This window comes from Uranotaenia lowii, chromosome 3 (genome assembly GCF_029784155.1).
Source record: "Uranotaenia lowii strain MFRU-FL chromosome 3, ASM2978415v1, whole genome shotgun sequence".
NCBI lineage: Eukaryota > Metazoa > Arthropoda > Insecta > Diptera > Culicidae > Uranotaenia > Uranotaenia lowii.
Window position 1 is genome coordinate 100124107 of NC_073693.1, and position 18911 is coordinate 100143017.

Here is an 18911-nt window from a genome sequence, read left to right on the forward strand (position 1 = left end):
CAATATTAATAGGTTTTAAACACATTCATAATTTCCTATCATTTCCTGTCATATTATACCATGAACATTTTTTATTTTCGTAGTTTCTTAGAACATTTCACGTCCTGACCTAAAAGTCTAGAATTGTCTGGAAGATAAGTTAAAAGTCTGGAAGTCTGGAAACCTGAAAAAATGTCTGGCAGAAGTTCAAAAAGTCTGGAAGATCCAGACAAAATCTGGAAGGTTGACATCACTGACGATGGGTCCGTTTTCGAAGTAAACATCAATTCCTCTCTCCATCAGCTGTGCGGCTGCTGCTATGGTTTCTTGACCACCCCATTCGTTTGTGCTTTTTAATTTTTCGAGGAAACGCTCTATTCTTCTATCCATATCAATGACCAGGTATTCCATTTCCAATACTATGTCTAGCAGCGAAGCTTACAACGTCTTTTTGTAGATCTAATAAGTGCTGCACATAGATGTCGGTTCCTATTTTTGATTTGTGAAATTGCTCCACTTATGCTGAGAAGAGAGAGTGGCCGTCGGCTCTCGTTTTCCTCATCAGCACAGTGCCTTCATTGTAATTCATCCGATCCATTTTGCGTCGCATTTGTTCACTTGAGATGTTGATTTACTACTAGTTTTTGATCGTTTCGAATTTTCTATACGTAAATCCGATGATATTGAAGCTCATATTGGAAGAGAAGAGAAAAATATTTGTTAGAACTGGTTAACGAAAACTAGAGTTGTGCAAAGACATTTTGGATTTCCAATCATCGGCTTTTGCATTTTATGTATTGTATTGGCACAAAATTTGACTGTATTGTCTAGTAAGATAAGGTGGTATAAATAGGAGACCATTTATTTAACGGTCGAGGCCAGACCCCTGCAATGATACAGAATTTGTCTATGTATTGTGTGACCCACATATCTCTGCTAAGTGTTTTAAGCTTTTTTAAATTAAATCTTAGAAAAAAAGCTTTAATCTGACAAAAAAGCTTAAATCTGAGAGATATGCTCCACACGGATTCTATAGCATTGCAGCCTTGTGGTCGAACCATGACCTCTTGTTGATTTTGGTGTCGTTCTCGATATCAATAATATTTCATTGTTGACGTATCGGCGAAACACCATCATACCTTTATACTGTGTTTAATTTGGATCTGACATCGTACACCATTGATTGCAAAAACGGTGGTGGAGTGATAAACTGTCAAATATGATGTTTTGTGCCGAAGGAGGACAATCGGCTAAATTTGTCATAACTTCGACCACATTCAAAATTTGAGGTATTTTGAAGGTTATGCTTCAGAAAACAACAAACGTAATAAAAAATAGCCTTGACATGAAAAAAGCGGTTCACAGTACTCGTTATAGATGGCGCACATGTTGCCCAAAAATCAAAGTCGAAAAATATCTTCATTGGACGCTATCTCAAAAACCACTTGACAGAACATTACGAAAATATGCATATGTAAACATTACATTACCAGGTAACTTCGCTGAAAATTTCCTCAATTTTCATTAATGCATTTAAAAGATAATCACAAAACAAAGTGTTGTTTTTTTTCGAATACAATCCTTACATTATAAGCACAGACCATACTGACTGGACACTCGATTTTGTTTTCTGGATAATTTTGCGCATCGATCGATTTGAAGAAATGCTATCCCAGTAAGGAAATGTTACCCAACTTTTAAAAAATCAGGAAATTTCTACGATAAAATCAGGCTAAACAGGTACATTTTTCCTACAGGGCATTTTTTGTCACATTTTTCAGGTTCGCCACCTGCCGTCGGTATTGCGAATCTACAAAATCTGACATAATAAATTAGACAGAAAATGGATTAATTTTTGTTCTAAGTGTCATGTCAGTGTGATCAGTGTTATAAGGTCAAGTTGGTCAAAGTTTTTTGATCCAAGATTTTTTTCAAATGTTAGTATATACAACTTTTGAAAAAAAAACTTGGATCAAAAAACTTGACCTTATAACACTGATCACACTGACACGATACTTAGAACAAAAATTCAACCATTTTCTGTTTAATTTATTTTGTCAGATTTTGTAATTTCGCAATACCGTATGTATTTATTTTCTCTAAAATCACTAGTTTTCTTTTATTACAATACCCATTAAAATAATTTGATAAAAAATTGCATAGCAAGCCCACTCTGCAATTCATGCCCTTTTTATTATCGCGAAGAACGCGAACTGACCAGCACTTGCTCTGTTACAACAACCAAGTTGCACTAACCTAGGGTTACCATGTCCTTCAAGGCTGAAAAGAGTACGTTGAAATCATTTTTCAGAATATTTAGGAGAAACGGAAGAAATTATGATATTTTAAGCCATTCAAAAAGTGACAATTAGTTACTAGTTATGTAACTAACCTGGCAAATATAACTTAAAACACTTTTTCTGACAGAAAATTTTAATTTTTATTTTTTGTTCCTTTTCTCAAAGATTTTTAGTGGAAAGTCAAAGAATCAATAATGTTGGATTATTCGAAGAGATAGAGATTAGAACATCGCAAACATGAGAAAATGTAGCATATTGGAAAGAGTTTTTCAATTTAGAAGCGTACCATTTTTCTCGATTTGTCACTTTCGATTTATTTACATGACTTTTAAGTAAATTGCTGTTGTGTTCATTGCAAACTGTTTTGGCGTAAATTGCATATTGATGATCTTGCAAGCGGTTTTACACTTTTTAAGGTGCGCTATTAAACTTAAAGAAAAGTACTACTAATGACATAGCAATCTTTTTTTTTACAAAAAATTTAGATTTCAATCGATTTGTGATGCATTCCATTTTAATTATCGCGCGGAGATCTCAAGTAGGGATACCTGGAGTACTGTAAATGCATTAATTGTTGCATTTCTTTCGGACTTCTTGTACATATAGGTACACAAACTTAAGAATTGGAAGAAATAAGTTCGTTTCTCTTATAAAACGTCTTTCAACAAAAAAAGAGTACATTTGGTAAAATTTCACAAAAAGAAGAGTACGCTCATTTCTCGATCGAAAAAGAGTACATGTACTCTTAAAAGAGTACGTATGGTATCCCTACACTAACCTCCTTGATATAAAGTCGCTATGATGGGTTCTGGAAAGAGGTATAAATTCCCTCTTTTCCTTCAATTCAACCACAAGAAAGAAGCAAAAAAAAAAACGAACACATGATTGACCCCCCACCAGCAATCCTGGAGGGAAAATTACTATCATAAAAGGGTAAGAGGTCAGTGTAGTAAACCTCGCCAGCCAGCCAACCACCCACTTTTGTAGTCACCCATGTCGTCTACATGGGGAAAACTATTTTTCTGTTTTTTTTATACAATCCCAACTACTAAGTGGGTGCCGTCCAGTTTTTCACCTCAGTCTTGGACCAACCTCGAACGGATTAACACACCCTGCCGGATTGAAAAGAAAAGCGCCAAAGGATACTGGAAAAGTGAATGAAAACTGTGAACTTCTACAATGGGAAACTGGTGCTCGGTTTAAATCGAGCCGCAGCCGCAGGGGGGAGTCACCTTATGAAAACCGAGAATGTGTTGGGCAGGGTTGGATTATGGCCTGAAAGTGAAACTTTTATACGTGCAGCAGTAAAAAAAGAACAGCTGAGTGGGTAAATTTAAACTGGCAGAGTTTTAAATAAGCTCTCGCCCGAATATGGAAAAAGTTTCTGACAGCTTCAGAAAGAGGTGGTAATCATGCGGAAGTGTTGCTTTGTGTGAGAAGTGAAAACGGATTAAGGAAAAAAATAGGTGTAATAACCAGAAACGCTTGGATTTTGGGAAATTGCATTTAGGATTGGATTCCAGTTGCTTTTAAATAAGAACAGAAAAGAAAATCAGTGGATATAACTAAGCAAAATGGAAATCCCAGGTATCAATTAACAAGCGTTGAGTTTAAGTTTTGATTCATCATTCTGAGCTAAAACTTAATTTTGATTGGGAATTTTGAGTCTGGATTCTAAATTTAAATAATGAATCTTTAATAATTTCAGAATTCAGAGAATTTTGAACCTGAGTTCTAAATCTGAATTCTGAATCTGAATTCTGAATCTTAATTCTGAATTCTGAATTCTGAATCTTAATTCTGAATTCTGAATTCTGAATCTGCATTCTGAATCTGAATTCAGAATTTGAATTCTAAATCTGATTCTGAATCTGAATTCTGAATCTGAATTCTGAATTCTGAATGCTGAATCTGAATTCAGAACCTGAATTCTGAATTCTGAATCTGAATTCTGAATCTGAATTCTGAATTCTGAATCTGAATTCTGAATCTGAATTCTGAATCTGAATTCTGAATCTGAATTCTGAATCTGAATTCTGAATCTGAATTCTGAATCTGAATTCTGAATCTGAATTCTGAATCTGAATTCTGAATCTGAATTCTGAATCTGAATTCTGAATCTGAATTCAGAATTCTGAATCTGAATTCTAAATCTCAATTCTGATTCTGAATTCTGAATCTGAATCTGAATTCGGAATCTGAATCTCAAACAAAATTTTGAATTCTTATTCTGTTGTTGAAAAAATGTTGCCTTCATCAAGAAACTGGAGCCGTTTTCACTCTGGGTCGTTCCTACCTTGCGGAAAATATTGGAACGGTCCTACACCGGCAGCAATCTGCCTATCAGAACAGTCCACGGACCACAGACCAGTCGCAAAATGAACCAAGCAACGGAACCGGAAATGGGATGACCCTCGGAATCGGAAGTGCCATGATGGCGGCCACCATAGCCGGAATGCAAATGCACCGTGCGGGATTAAGTCCAGCCAGCCAGCAGCCACCCAAAACTCCCGTTCAGCAGAGCTACTTCTTCATCAAGAACGATCCGGTAGCGAAAATTGTGTGCGGAAACAAACAGAGTGGCGTCATTTGTGGTGAGTAAACCTGTAAGAATTTCCGGTATAGAAGAAAATTTAAATTTGACTTAAAAAAAACCTAAGATATAAAATTCGGTTTTGATTGGGCGGGAAAGTTATCATCCATTCTAGAAAAAAAAATCTAAAATTTAATAACTTATTCGTTCGACAGATCTCCTGATTTCAGCTGCTATTAGGTGACAGTTGTGGGAAGGATAATGACCGTCGTCGTCTGTCCCTAATGGGAGCAGAAGTGAAAATATGAGAACAACAACAAAAGTGACAGTTTAATTTTCAGCCGGCTAATGACGGATTCGCACGCGATCGCCTTCAAGTCCGGCTATGGGTTGCTCGAAATTTCGTTGAGAGGCAGCTAGCTTATAGCATTTGAAACACTAAGAGATTCCTCTAGATAAACTTTTGATAAGATTTAAAAGATTAAGGAATTATTTTGAAATCAATATGTTTACAAATAAACTACAGAAAATTCAACGATTATTATCGAATAGAACGTCCAAAGTTCGTTTTAAAATTTTTAAATATAATTTTCCAAGCGAATGGGTCGATTTGAACTTGGACTTAAAAAAAACAAGTTTAAGTTATCCACACATCACATAAAATCAATTATGTATCAGTTTGGGACAAAATGAGCACCGTTCTGAGGAATGATAAGCACCCGTAATTTTTTTTTAATTTTCAAATTTGACACCCCTAACTAAAACCGCTGAACCACTCTTGCTTCTCATTCGATTTGTACAAAATTCGTTGTTTTGGAAACCTCGCAATAGTTTGTGCTGACTACTGAAAATTCTAAAAACTTCACTTTTCTTTTTTTTCGATAATAGTCGTTTCACCATCTTTATGGCATTCGCGACTTTAACGTACAACAAAAGTAAAAATGTCATTTCGTAGGGTTTTTATTGCACTTTAGGGAGAAAAAATACATAAAAATCATTCGTCAGCTTTTCGGATGAATTTTCGAACTTTTTTTGTGATACCACCCATCATTTTCGACACAGTACTGCTGGTAACCTCATTCGCCATCTTGTTCCACCACTTTTCCATTTGAGCGGGTTTTTTCATGGTTCTGCCACATTTCTTCAGTTTGCCCTTAACTATTGCCCAATATTTCACGATAGGACGAAAATCCGGACAGTTTGGTGGATTGATACTTTTTTCAACAAAATCGTTCTTGTTCTCCTTATACCACTTAACGACATCCCGGCTGTAGTGGCAGCTTGCCAGGTTCGGCCAGAACTTCACCGGACCTTTGTGGGACCGAATGAATGGCAAAACCCTCTTCTGGAGACATTCTTCTTTGTAAACATTTCCATTCATTGTGTCCCCGGTGATGAAAATCTTAGTCTTCTTCCCACAACTACAGATCCCTTGCCAAATCATCAACTTACGAGAAAATTTATCTGCGAAAACAAACTGGAATCTACTCACAACATTCCCTTTACGCTTCGCAAGGTAAAATTTGTAACCGGGTATTTGTCCAAAATCCATTTTGACGTAAGTTTCGTCGTCCATCAAAATGCATCCGTTGTACTTGGTCAACACTTTCTCGTACAACTTCCTTGCCCTGGTTTTGGCAACCAGGTTTTGTTTCAGCGTCCTGTTGAGGTGTTGGCTTACATGATACGACCGCAAGCCTTCTCGCAAACAAATTCGTCGAGCTGTACTGTGGTTCGTCTTGAACTTTTTCGCCAAACCACGCAAAAAGATTCCAGGATTAATGTGAACTGATCGAATTACCTTTGCTCGCAGCTTCCGGTCATATGTTCCACTTTTACGCCTGGTTTGTTTTGCTCAATCCACCGTAAGGGTCTCCCGGTAACGTTACAGCTCCGAATTTACAGTCGATTTGGTATATTTCAGGAATTTCGCGATCTTTACCCCTGACCACGTCGGTTTCTCTACGTGAGTGTGCAGAATTTTCTCTCGCCTTTCGCGTTCCATCGTCGATAACTTTTGACTGACTACTTCAATCTTGATGAAATTTTTACCACTAAGTAAACAAACCATCCGGATCAAAACACTGTCAATAGATTCGCCTTGTGACAACTAGGGGCGCTGCAGTAAATGAAAAGATGCGATTCTATGTGAAACAGCATAGCATTTAAGCATTATGAAATTTTATTTAGATTCTCGTCTATAATACTAATGTGTTTTTAGAGCCTTAGTTCTGGGTGCTGAATATGGCATATATTCTAGCTAAATTCTGAATCTGAATTTTCAATCCGAACTCAAAAATTTATATCTAAATCCTAACTGTAAATTTAAAATCTTAATCGAAATTTTAAAGAAAATTCTCAGAAGGAATTTTTTATTTTCAAATTCTGATATTTTTTGTTATAACTTCTTAATGCAGAAGATAGCAACATATTCAAACGTGATTCCGTCACTCATACACTACATATGAGGCCCTTAGAGCCAAAGAGTTATACGTTCATTGAAGCTGTTTTTTTCTCGTTTTTCATACATTTTTCAGAAAGTTGAAATTTTCGTTCGATTGGAAAAGTATGAAAGAAAAGTTTTATAAATCTGAAATTTCACCTAAAATAATTTGAAACATGAAAAATCGTTATGGATTATAAACTCTAAATTGACCATTTTTGCCCATATAACTCTTTGGTTCTGAAGGCCTCATAAGGGTTAAGCAAACGGTAAAATGGTAAAGTAACGTTTCATACCTTCAAACTTTCGACCAACATTTACAAATCATAATTTTTATGAGGCGCTTATGATGATAATAATAATCCTTTGATGTTGAAATGAATATATTTCTTCACTATTATGAAATAAATTCTAAATTTTACAGTTGTATCAATAATCCTCATTCGAATACTGCTTTTAATTCTTTAGTTTTCAATTCAAATAAGTATCTGTCAACATTCGACATCCGAGTTTTAAAGTATGGTTCTGCTTGTTTTCTCAGATACACAATCAATGATTTGATTGAATATTATAATGCTCATTATTTTATCTTAAGTTTAAGCCGTTTCTAATAAAGTAATGACAAATAAAAAGCATTTTATTCAAATTATTTTTTCATTTTATAAAGTCAGTTCTGATTTAAGTTTTTGAAATCATAGACTGATTTCGAATTCTTATCTGGATTTGGATGATTGAACCTAGCTCTGGCACTCGATTTATATTTTAAACTCTTTATTGTTGAATTATGTTTTGTTATTATTTCTATTTTACCCTTCAACTGAATTTGAATTGCTTTCTAATATTGGAATCATGTTCTATATTCTAATGTTGATTTCGAGGAATTAAAAAATCTGCATTGTTCTTTTAATTTTGTTTTCAATTCAAATTCTATAATTGAATCTATAATTGAAATTTATATAATGTAATTTGAATTATTTCTTCGAACGTTATTTAAATTCTGCTTTTTTTTTAGAAAACTAATATCAATTTAAGGTGTCATTTTAGATTTTAAATCTTTATCATAACAAATTTTTAATTCACTTTCGGAGTTTTAACTGAATTTTTTAGTTCAAATTGTGGATTTTAAATACTGAAACAATTTGCATTTTTGTAATTTTTATTCTGCACAATAATTTGAGACTTAAACTCTGAATAATTCTGAGGTATATTTAAAAAAAAATCGGGGCTCCCCTAGAAAAATTGTCGGCTAAATCTGGCCCTGTCTACAGGTGAGCTGACACAAATTCTTCGTATTTTTTCAAATATTTTCGTTGAAATTCTTTTCACTTTTCGAATTCCGATTCAACTTAACATAATTTTTCTGAAAACCTGATGGAGTTTTGAAAATCGTTCATTCTGGACCAATGTAGCATAATTCCAGTTATTAGATCGATGTAACATTAACTAAAAATTCACATCACATTTTGATAGTTTGATGACTGATTTTTACCTATGAGTTTTGGCCAAACAATTTACCAATACAAAAAAAAACAAATTATATTTGTAACTATATGATTATTCACTTTTAATTACTTTGACAATAAAAAATTTCGTATTAAATCGTTACTTTAAAAAATTGGTCCCAAACCTAAAAGGTGATCTAAATTCGCTTCCATCGTTGGTTAAAATCTTTGAATTTCTTTAAGCGTCTGGTAGATCAAACTTAGTTGGTTTGGGCATAAATAAACTTTTTTTAAGGATAGTTTTCCTTTTCTTAGAAAAAAAACTTATTTTATACTCAAATCAAACAAGCCCAATCGTCCAAACTATTTTGCAAATTCAAAGGTTTTAACCTTTGATGAAAATAAATCAAATTTTCAACAAAAAAAAAGTAAGGGATAAAAATCAACAGATTTTAGGGTCAAATTTACTTAATGCAAGCAAAAACCAAATTAATGATTTTAGTATGAAATTTTTCTTGGAAAAACTTATTTCTGAATTATAAAAGGACGAATTTTGGTGTCCTTAATGTGTTAATAATGTTAAATAATACACTGGGAAAATTTAAAATTTTGTGCAGATTTTTTAGGTGAAAATGTTTCTTAATGTCTCTTTACAAATATTTTTTTTTTTATTATAGAGACTTTCAGCCTCGGGCAACAAATATTTTTCATAAAGAATCAATTCCATAATGAAAATCCTGTGAATGATTTTTTAAAATAAAATTTGAGTATTTTTGAAAAAACAAAGAACTTAAATTTTACCTTTTATTTGTGATTTTGAACTTAAATGTCTTTATAAACTTATTTTGTTTAAAAAATTGAAATCTGGAAATTGAATTGACAAGCAATCTTGACACATTAAGGACCGCGAAGATAGATTTCTACGATAAGAAAAACCGAAATTCGGCATTCTATATCTCTGAAACCTCTGAACCGAAGTTCACAAATTTAGCATTTTTGTTATGGCAAATGTTGTGTTTAATTTTGTAAAAAAAGGTTTAAAACTCAAATTCAGTTCATTCGAGTATACTTCGAAGTGTAGCACAATGTTGGCAAGCGAAGAAACGAGATATCTCAGCTCATGATCTCTTGAATTCCTCATCAACATGATTGTAAATTTGTTAATAAAATGAACCTTTTTCTGGACTTTGAATCTGCCTTCTGAAACTGAAACGTTTAATAGAAAACTAATTTGGAATCGATAAGTTCACAAAGGTCGTTCATAAAGAGATTGAACAAAAGTGAACCCAGATGGCTGTCTTGAGGAACTCCGGATGGAATAATTGTATTTCGGGATTTGATGTGACCTTTTCTGACGAAAGCAGTTCTGCCTTGAAGATATGACTCAAGCCACTGTATCAGCCAAGATGGGAATCCCATTTTGTCCAATTTATCAATCAGGGGCTTGTGGGGTAGCCCATCGAGAGCCTTTGAGAATTCCACGTAGATTGCATCCACTTGCGGCTTATTTGCCAAAGAACTGCTAACGAAGGGGACATAAACCACCAGGTTTGACAAATCGCTTTTTTTCTAAAACTATGCTGACATTCACTAATGATATGAGATGAAACTGTCCAGATTTGTGTTATTGCAGTAGTTTTCCGGGCTTTTGGGAAGGTTGATGATTCCGTTGTTTAATCTTGGGCTCAAACTCGCGGACATCGGCTCAGGATGCAACGATTTCTCGTGAAAATTTATTTTAGAAAATACCCCTAAGCAATCGACCATGTGCTCGCTCGGCTAAAATCCCGAGTCGATGGGTGGGGTTAGAGAAACAAGAGAGATTAATAGCGGAAAAGATCACATGCGGGATATACATGGTGTTTTCGATAGAAGGTCCTGCAGTTGATCGGCAGAGCTCGATTGCTCGTGTTTCATCATGTTCACCGTGGTGAAATTGGCTAACGCGCCGTTGTACTCAAACGGAGATTGCAGGTTCAAGTCCTGCCGGTGAGCCGTTGTATCTTTTTCCTACGAAAATGAGAAAATACGTATTCCCTTAAAAAAGAGAAGTGCTTACTATGCCCCAGGTGCTCGTTATGACCGTATCTCCTCTATGTATTATTAATTATTTAGTTTTTCCATACATCTATGCTACCTTAGTAGGCATACATTGCCTGTTTTAATAGGACACATCAAATTATTTAATAGGTTCAAAATTTTGAAAAAGGTTTAAAATAAGATCCACAAAAAGGGAGTTTTACTACCTTTTTCTTGCAATATCATTAAAAAAAACTCTTGTACAACAAAATTTGGTAATTTAATTTTGGATAAGGAAAAAATCTTTTTACTTAAGGGGGGGGGTAGGGTCTAACACTTTAAAAAAATCGATTTTTTTATTTTTTCATTTTCTTATTGTAAAACATTTCAAGAATGTTGTGTCAAATTTTCAAGTCAATTGAAGCAAAACTGTAGAAATTATAGGCCTTTATCTCCTCCTATCTAATACTGCAAGAAAGCAAGAGCAGAAACTTCGAACGCGTTTTTCTCGAAAGCACATTTTTAAAGTCCGTGGACATCGTCATTTGAATACTACTTATCCGATTCTTTTCAAATTTGGAACATATTTTCTACATATAAAATACCAGACCCCAACGTTTTTCTTTTTTGTTTTTTTTACTTTGGGGAGATTTTACAGGTGAAAAATGGCGGATTTTTTCGTGAAAAATCGTAGTTTTTACTTCAAACAGCCACAAAAATTTCACAAAATTTTTTTTAAGTTAAATAAAAACGTTGGGGTCCAGAAAAACATCTATTAAAAATATTTTGCTTTGATTTTTTGACTTCAGATGATTCTGTGCTGAGATACAGTGTCCACCGCAAATCCTGTTTTCTAAAAGGCATCCTCGAAAGTGCTCCGTCAACGGCTCATTTTTCAATATTTTTCTACGAAAAAATTACTAAATGTTCTTTTAACAATGCTTTGTATAATGCAAAAAAATTGAATACATTTGTTTGAACGACAGCTCTAGAAAAAAATCATGAAAATGGTGTTTTTTTATACCCGTTAGACCCTACCCCCCCCCTTAAAATTCTGAACGCTGAATTACAAAAACTACAAAGGATTTGGTATCTGATATAAAAAATATCAGAACAAATAAGGGGCCGTTCAAATATTACGTAACGCAATTTTCGGTCATTCTCAACCCCCACACCCCCCTACGTAACACATTTGTCTCAGATTTTCTATCCTTAATCCACAAAGCGTAACAAACTCTTACACCCCCTCCCCCCCCCCCCCCCCCCCCTAAACGCGTTACGTAATATTTGAATGGCCCCATAAAGGCTGTTGTTGAACTGTCTTATATTAAAAGCACTGATTATTTTAACCTCCCAACGCTGTTCGGGTCGAAATAACCCGAAGCGCAGATTCAAAGCATGTTAATCATCATTCCAATATAACTTCTGAAGAACTGAGATTTATTAGATACCAAGGATGTTCTTTGAAAATAATAATCAAATTTACGAGAAGAAACTAAAATTTGAGTTAGAAAATCAGTTTAGTAAGATATGAGATACAGCGGAGCAAATCCAAAGATATCTTAATTTTCAGTAAGATATTTTTATCGGATTTTATCATCGAACCCCTACAAATCTCTACATCGTCAGATAGATGCATTCTTGACAATTACAAACATCAAAGAAACACTTGAATATTGTGAGGGTGTCAAAAATTATAAGCAATTGAAAAATAAAATGAATTTTTTGAACTTTGGTCATTTGGAACCTAATAGAAACAACGTGATATAAGAAATCTACTTTGTTTTGAAATGAGAAACTAGAATAAATTATCTACACAATGAATCTAATATTGGCCAACATTTGCGGCCACTGGAATAAAAACAATCTACAGGTAAAATTTCCCTGAAACGGATATTTTGCGAACAGTTTTGGAGGATTAAGCATGGCATCGATATTTTAGAAGGTAAAAATCTAAATTTAGTTATCTAATCTTAAAAAAGGGTTGATTTTTGAAATTTGAAAAAAAAGAACCACATGTTAGGTGAAGGTTAAAAGGAAACAAGACCGGATTGCTAACACTAACAAAAATAAACTTTTTTCTTCTAGAAATTGTTTATTGAGGCTTAAGAAACATTTTCAAAAAAAGGCACAATATTTAAATCTGATAGATAAAATTTAGTCATTAGATTGTGATAAAAAACTGTATAATTTTTTTGTAGGTAATCATAAAGACATGCCCGCACATTCTACCGATGTTCTGAGGTCTCCATAGACTAACTAAAAAAAATACAAAAATATTATTGGTTTGCATGTTTTTCTGCCATAATAGATCAGTTCAGTCAGCGAAAAAACAATCCTTAGGCAAACTCGACTCATCTAGCAGCTGATCCTGATTTGCGGCATGCCACCTACACAAATGAAGACGGCTGATGCCAAATTAGACCTTCTGATTTCCAACTGGGAAGGTGTGACGAAACCTTACAATTCGCCTGATTACCATTTCCACCCCCCCAGAACGGTTCACTCTACCAAATTTATGATAATTCCCAAGGGTGAAACATGCAAATCTTATTAGCGGTCAGGGTCAATGGATTAACTAATTGGTCAATGGCGTGCGGAATTTTCCTCCATCAGAACACCAATTGTCGACAACGTTTCAGTCCATCCCCCTGGCAAATAAAATGTATTGACTTTTAATTACTGTTGTATGTATTTGCAGAATCCGGACGGTTGTTCGTGTGGGGCAAAAATCATTACGGTCAGCTGGGCCTCGGATCGACCGACGTCTGCGTCAAACCGTCCTGTGTTCGAACGATGAAAAAGTACAAACTCCAAGTGAAGGATGCTCGATTCGGTGGAAACGGATATGGGCTGATTTTGACAGGTGAGTAATTCAAAAAGATGATTAAAAGTGGGGCTTTCGCGAACAGATATTTCATGGGAATATTGTCAAATGGAAGCTGTCTGAAAATAGACACTACTACATTTCTGGTGTCTATAGTGTTATGGAAATTGAGCTAAAAGTGGTCAAAAATCTACATCGTAAATTTCAGGTGATATAACGCTATTATATAATAGAAAGTTCATCCGTTTCGAATAAAATAAGCCAGCTATTATTGATTAGCGAATAACATGTGACTTCAAGCTTTCAACGAAAAGTTCCATTTTGAAGAAACAAAAATCCATATTTTTGCGACAACTCATAGTTATTTCTGGGGTCACTTAGGGACTTTTCTTAGTTTCTGATATTCAAAATTTTGCAGCTTTGTTGCTCGGCCGCAATACATTAGCATTTTCAGTAAAACTCCCAGCCGGAGCTAGAACTACTTTTATGAAGACTAGAATGACACAAATCTAGCCGACTGTCAAAAATGGAAATTATCATTGGACAACGGAAGAGGTCGTACAACGAGCCAGAAATTTGTATGAGACTTTGGGACATTTTGTTCTCGAAAAATTGGTTTTTCATAAATTTTTTTTTTTTCAAATATTGGTCGAATTTGAATCCGTTTCTCTTAAAGCTGATGATAGACATTCTTCTAGAAAGCTAATCTCGGAGGCGGAGGCGAAAATCGACAAGGCCGAACTTTTTGTAAGCACTAACGTTATTATTGGAATGAAGATAAACTCAATCTGCACATAACGATTTCAACTCGAAAAAAACAGGCGAATGATACTTTCCATCTCTGCTTATATTTAATCGCTAAGACACTTTACACCTTGATGTGAACTCAGATTTATTATTCTTTTCACATCGCGCCGCCAAGATTTTCGATGTTTTATTGGCAAATAGAAGCGATTTTATTTCTCATAAATCAATACATATTCAAAACGAGTGTAGCTTAGTAATGTTGAAATTATAGCGATTTGCCATTGTGACCTGATAAAATCTATCATTTAAAACTTTGGTACAATTCTTCTGTAACACCTATTCCCAGATAAAAAAAGACTTTCGATGTGTTCTGTTGAAATATAAAAAAGCATTGAAAATTTCATATCGTTTTAATAAATATGCATGCTACAAGAGGTAAATTAATATAAAATAAACCAAAACGAGATTTTGTCACTATTTTTATTTTAAATTCTACAAATAAATCTAGAATATTTGTTGGTTTTGAACATCCGTCAAAACCTCTTAAGGTTCATTCGTTTGTTATACGCATAAAACTACTATTTTGAATAGATAAATATTTTCCGGTCTTTAGAATAAATAATGTGATCTGATAATCCGGTTATAATTTTTTTTTTATTTTTTAATAGGTACAAGTTATATCATGAATTCCGAATCGGCTCTCTAGATCGTATTTGGATTGCTAGTAAAATTTAAATAAAAAATCAAAAATATTACTTTTCGATACTGAAAATTTGAGTTTGAAACTGCAATTCTGTTCAAAATCGTAACTTTCAAGTTGTTTTTTTTGCATACTAGTCGAATCTTATTTAAAAATAATGTCTAAACCTCTGAGTCTCAAATGTATGAATTCAGAATGATCCTTTTTTTCAAAGTTTTCATGAATTCTAATCACAAATTCATATTTTAATTTTTATACAATGTGATTTGGAAGTTAATTTATTTGATTTTTTAAAACAAATATTTTAGTTTGATGAATGGATTCAAGATTTTCGTTTGCGAATTGGTAATGGTTATCATTATACCTAGTAATTTTCTGCAAGCCCGTGCGAAGGACCCGTCCATGAGGGGGGCGGGGTTTCGAAATTCACATTTTGCAAGAAATAAAATACCAATAATGCATAATAAATACAAAAATTTATTTTATTTATGTTTAACTATTCAAAATAATTAAGAATCGAAGTTTCAAATCAGTGTTTTTTCGGTAAGTTATTGAAAAGTAATTCAAAATTACGCTCCTTATTCTGAACAAAAAGTTTTAAGTCAATATTTTCGAAATACCAGAAAACAAATGCAAATCCAAATTTAGAATAAAACCAGAATTTAAAGCTTAAAAACCATAAAATATGCATTAAATACAACACCAGTTTTAAAACAAATTTAATCCCAATTCTAAAATAAATCAGGTCAGAAACAATCCATGATTGAAATAATATTTTATCAAGATTTGAAATGTGAATTTTCGATAAGGAAAAATCTGTTAAAACTAAAGAGAAGTTATTGAAAACACATAGATAATGATTAAATTTAATCTGATAAAAATGAAAATATAAGCCAGTGATCAAAGAAAGAGATGAATTCCAATTTTATATTCTTACATTTATCTAAATAAATGACTTTAAAAGTTCATGTTTTATTGAAGTTCATAAAAATAACTTGTAAATTTTAAATACAACTGATTCAATTCATCATCTTTGAAGAATTAAAGGTTTAGAAATGGATGATTTCTTGAATGATCGAATACGAAACTGATAAAAAAGTAAGAATTCCAAGAGGTGTTATAAATATTGAGAGCTCGAAGTATTAATCAAATGAGTATTTGCTTATTGAAATTAACTCTTAAAGTTGCAATTCTAAAAAGATTATTTAAAATAATAAAAATAAATGAAAAGCATATGAAATTAATAAACTAAAAAATCTACATAAAATTAAAAACTGATTCTGATTAATTTGGTACACTGTTTCAATAAGGAAATAATATTTTGATGATGATGATGATGACGATGAATGATCTTAAAAGTTAAATTCTTCATATTTTTAGGTTTGGAAAAATCAATATTTTTAACTTTACTGAAGAAAGTTTTAAAAAAGCTTTTATTTCATTTAATAGATTTGTTGAAGTCTGCAAAACGATTAGATTTATGCTTATAAAAATATCTCAAATTCAATTTAGTTAATACTTACTGAAAGATTCTCTAAAATTCTATTATTTTAAAGAATTGGAAAAATTAACCAAAAAGAGAACATCTCTAGTTTTTTTTCGCAGAATTATAATTTAATTGCGGTCTGCGGTCTGCGGTAATTGATATATGGGGATTTTTTTTTATTATCTGACAATTTGCGCCGGGGGTCTTCAGATTTTCCCCAAAATTGAACATTTGGTTCATTTTTGCGACTTAAAAACACATGTATTTTTTCAGATTTCTAACATTTTTATTTTTTGAGTTAGCTTCGGTTAGATTTTTTTGTAATTAAAAAATAACCATTTTTCAAAGCTACATAACTCTGTTGTTTCTCAACGGAAATTATAAAATAGCACATTAAAATGCATTGAAATTTTATCAGCTTTCCAAATAAAATAGTTGAAAAAAATTAAATAATGAAAAGTTGTAAATAAACTTTAAATGGCGTCTAAAAGTACCGTCTGCACCACCGAATTTTTTGCAAAAAATACCATTGTATAGCTCAATTCATGATGCAACTTTCATCTGAAGACACCAAAGTGGGCCATTAACACCTTGAAGAGTTATGAAAGAAATAATGACAATAAATCTCTTTTTTTGCATCGAAAACAAACAGTGGTCGAACAACTGCACTCACATATGGAGATAGCGCGCACTTCTAACAACATGGAAACAAAAGAACTTACCAAAGCAGGTAAAAACACTACTTTTTCGTGCTTTGTAGAGTGTTTGCAGAAAAAATGACTTTAAATTTTAACCGAAATTCTTAGTATCGTATTTTTAATGTGATATAACTAATAATGGGAATGTTGCTTTTACAACCTGGTCATATACTATTTATATAACTTATTAACTTTTCGATCAAAGATCATTGTGAAACATAATCAATGCCAATAGTAGAAGGTTCAGTCCCTGTGTTTGGAATCACAAAAATGTGATAAAAAATTTAATATAGACGTGCTTTACATAGTTTTTATATCGGGAGCTAAGCACTGGACACCAAAATTCTTTCCCATTGATCAATAAAGTATGAGAAAGTGGCACAAATGTTGTAGAAATAATCAAAGAGCTCAGTATGGCCAGCTCAGGCTGTAAAATGATGAAAATATGATACTTACACCGTATTCGTTTTCTACATTCGTCCAGTTTTAAGGTTTACCATACTAGAACAAACATAATTCGTTGTCAGTGTTTTGCTACCTCGATCGCTCACACACGAATCTTCAGTGTTCCACCGTCCATTTTAATCAAATCTGGGGAATTTCGGATGCAAAACTTAGCGCATAAACTTCTAAAAATGACAGTAAAATGTGCATTACTCGTTGTGACCTGGTGCAAAACTGGGTATAACTAAACGAATACGTTATTAGATTTTTGGATATAACATGAAGTCAGTTAAGCTGCAACAATCTACCGCCTCTACTTTCATAACAGTCCCATATATAAAAACAAGCAAGCGAGACAATCAGCTTTTTCTGTTTTGGAATATATTTTTAAATTGTGACCACCACTTTCAGCATAAAAGAAAATCGTTTCTAGGTTGTCATAATTAATCGTTAGACCTGAAATTTTCGAAATTGGGTTATTGGTAAGGTCGAGAGCACCATTTTTATTCATTATGGGACTGTTAATCGACAATATTTGAAACCTTTTTCAAATCTACTAGCATAACAGTCCCACACAGAATATATTTTTCTCGCCAAGCTACTATCTAAGACTTGAATTTGATCATTTTTGAACTTCTAAATGCAATTGTCAGAAAAAGAAACATACTTTTGGAAAAATATCGTGATTTGCACATTGTAAGTTGAATCTTTTTACGATTTTTGATTGCATCCGATAGTTTTTCGCTCAGGAAGTCATTCCTAAGAAAGGCAGACCAGCCTTCGAAAACTAGTGTGCATCATTCGACATCAAGTGAGTTGAAAAAATGTTTAAATGATTCAAAGCAATAAACCAAAGACTATTTCGCCGAAAGAAGCATTGAAAAGTAACCAAATCCGTGGTATTTCACATATGGGACTGTTATTCAGGTATATTTCATATAGAAATATAGCGAATTGATTTTTTTTTTCGAAATTTCTAGAACAAAACCTCTTTTTTTAGTGTTTTATTTTGAAGCCCTATGTTGACCTAAAATGACGAAAATTCATATGGGACTGTTATGCGATTAGGAGCAGTCTGAAAAGGACGAAAAAATAGTGTTTTTTACCTGCTTTGATGAGTTCTTTTGTTTCCATGTTGTTAGAAGTGTTTGCTATCTCCATATGTAAGTGCAGTTGTTCGACCATTGTTTGTTTTCGATGCAAAAAAAGAGATTTATTGTCAATATTTCTTTCATAACTCTTCAAGGTGTTAATGGCCCACTTTGGTGTCTTCAGATGAAAGTTGCATCATGA

The 18911-nt window shown here is 33.2% G+C and overlaps 2 protein-coding genes across 3 annotated transcripts in view; one reads left to right on the forward strand and one right to left on the reverse strand.

Annotated features, from left to right (window-relative positions):
• LOC129758525 (HIV Tat-specific factor 1) overlaps nucleotides 1-18911 on the reverse strand; it is a 329990-nt gene that overhangs the window by 297488 nt on the left and 13591 nt on the right. The gene's annotated exons all lie outside the window — the stretch shown is intronic.
• Nucleotides 1-18911, forward strand: part of LOC129758524 (X-linked retinitis pigmentosa GTPase regulator) — a 41909-nt gene that overhangs the window by 9656 nt on the left and 13342 nt on the right. The window contains exons 2-5 of one of the 2 annotated variants that reach the window (XM_055756038.1): nucleotides 3347-3682; nucleotides 3790-3866; nucleotides 4541-4873; nucleotides 13418-13582. In XM_055756038.1, coding sequence (XP_055612013.1) covers nucleotides 3854-3866; nucleotides 4541-4873; nucleotides 13418-13582 — 511 coding nt within the window. In that variant the 5' untranslated portion in view covers nucleotides 3347-3682; nucleotides 3790-3853. Of the gene's footprint in view, nucleotides 1-3346; nucleotides 3867-4540; nucleotides 4874-13417; nucleotides 13583-18911 lie in introns of both variants that reach the window. The other variant, XM_055756037.1, reaches the window with a different exon arrangement.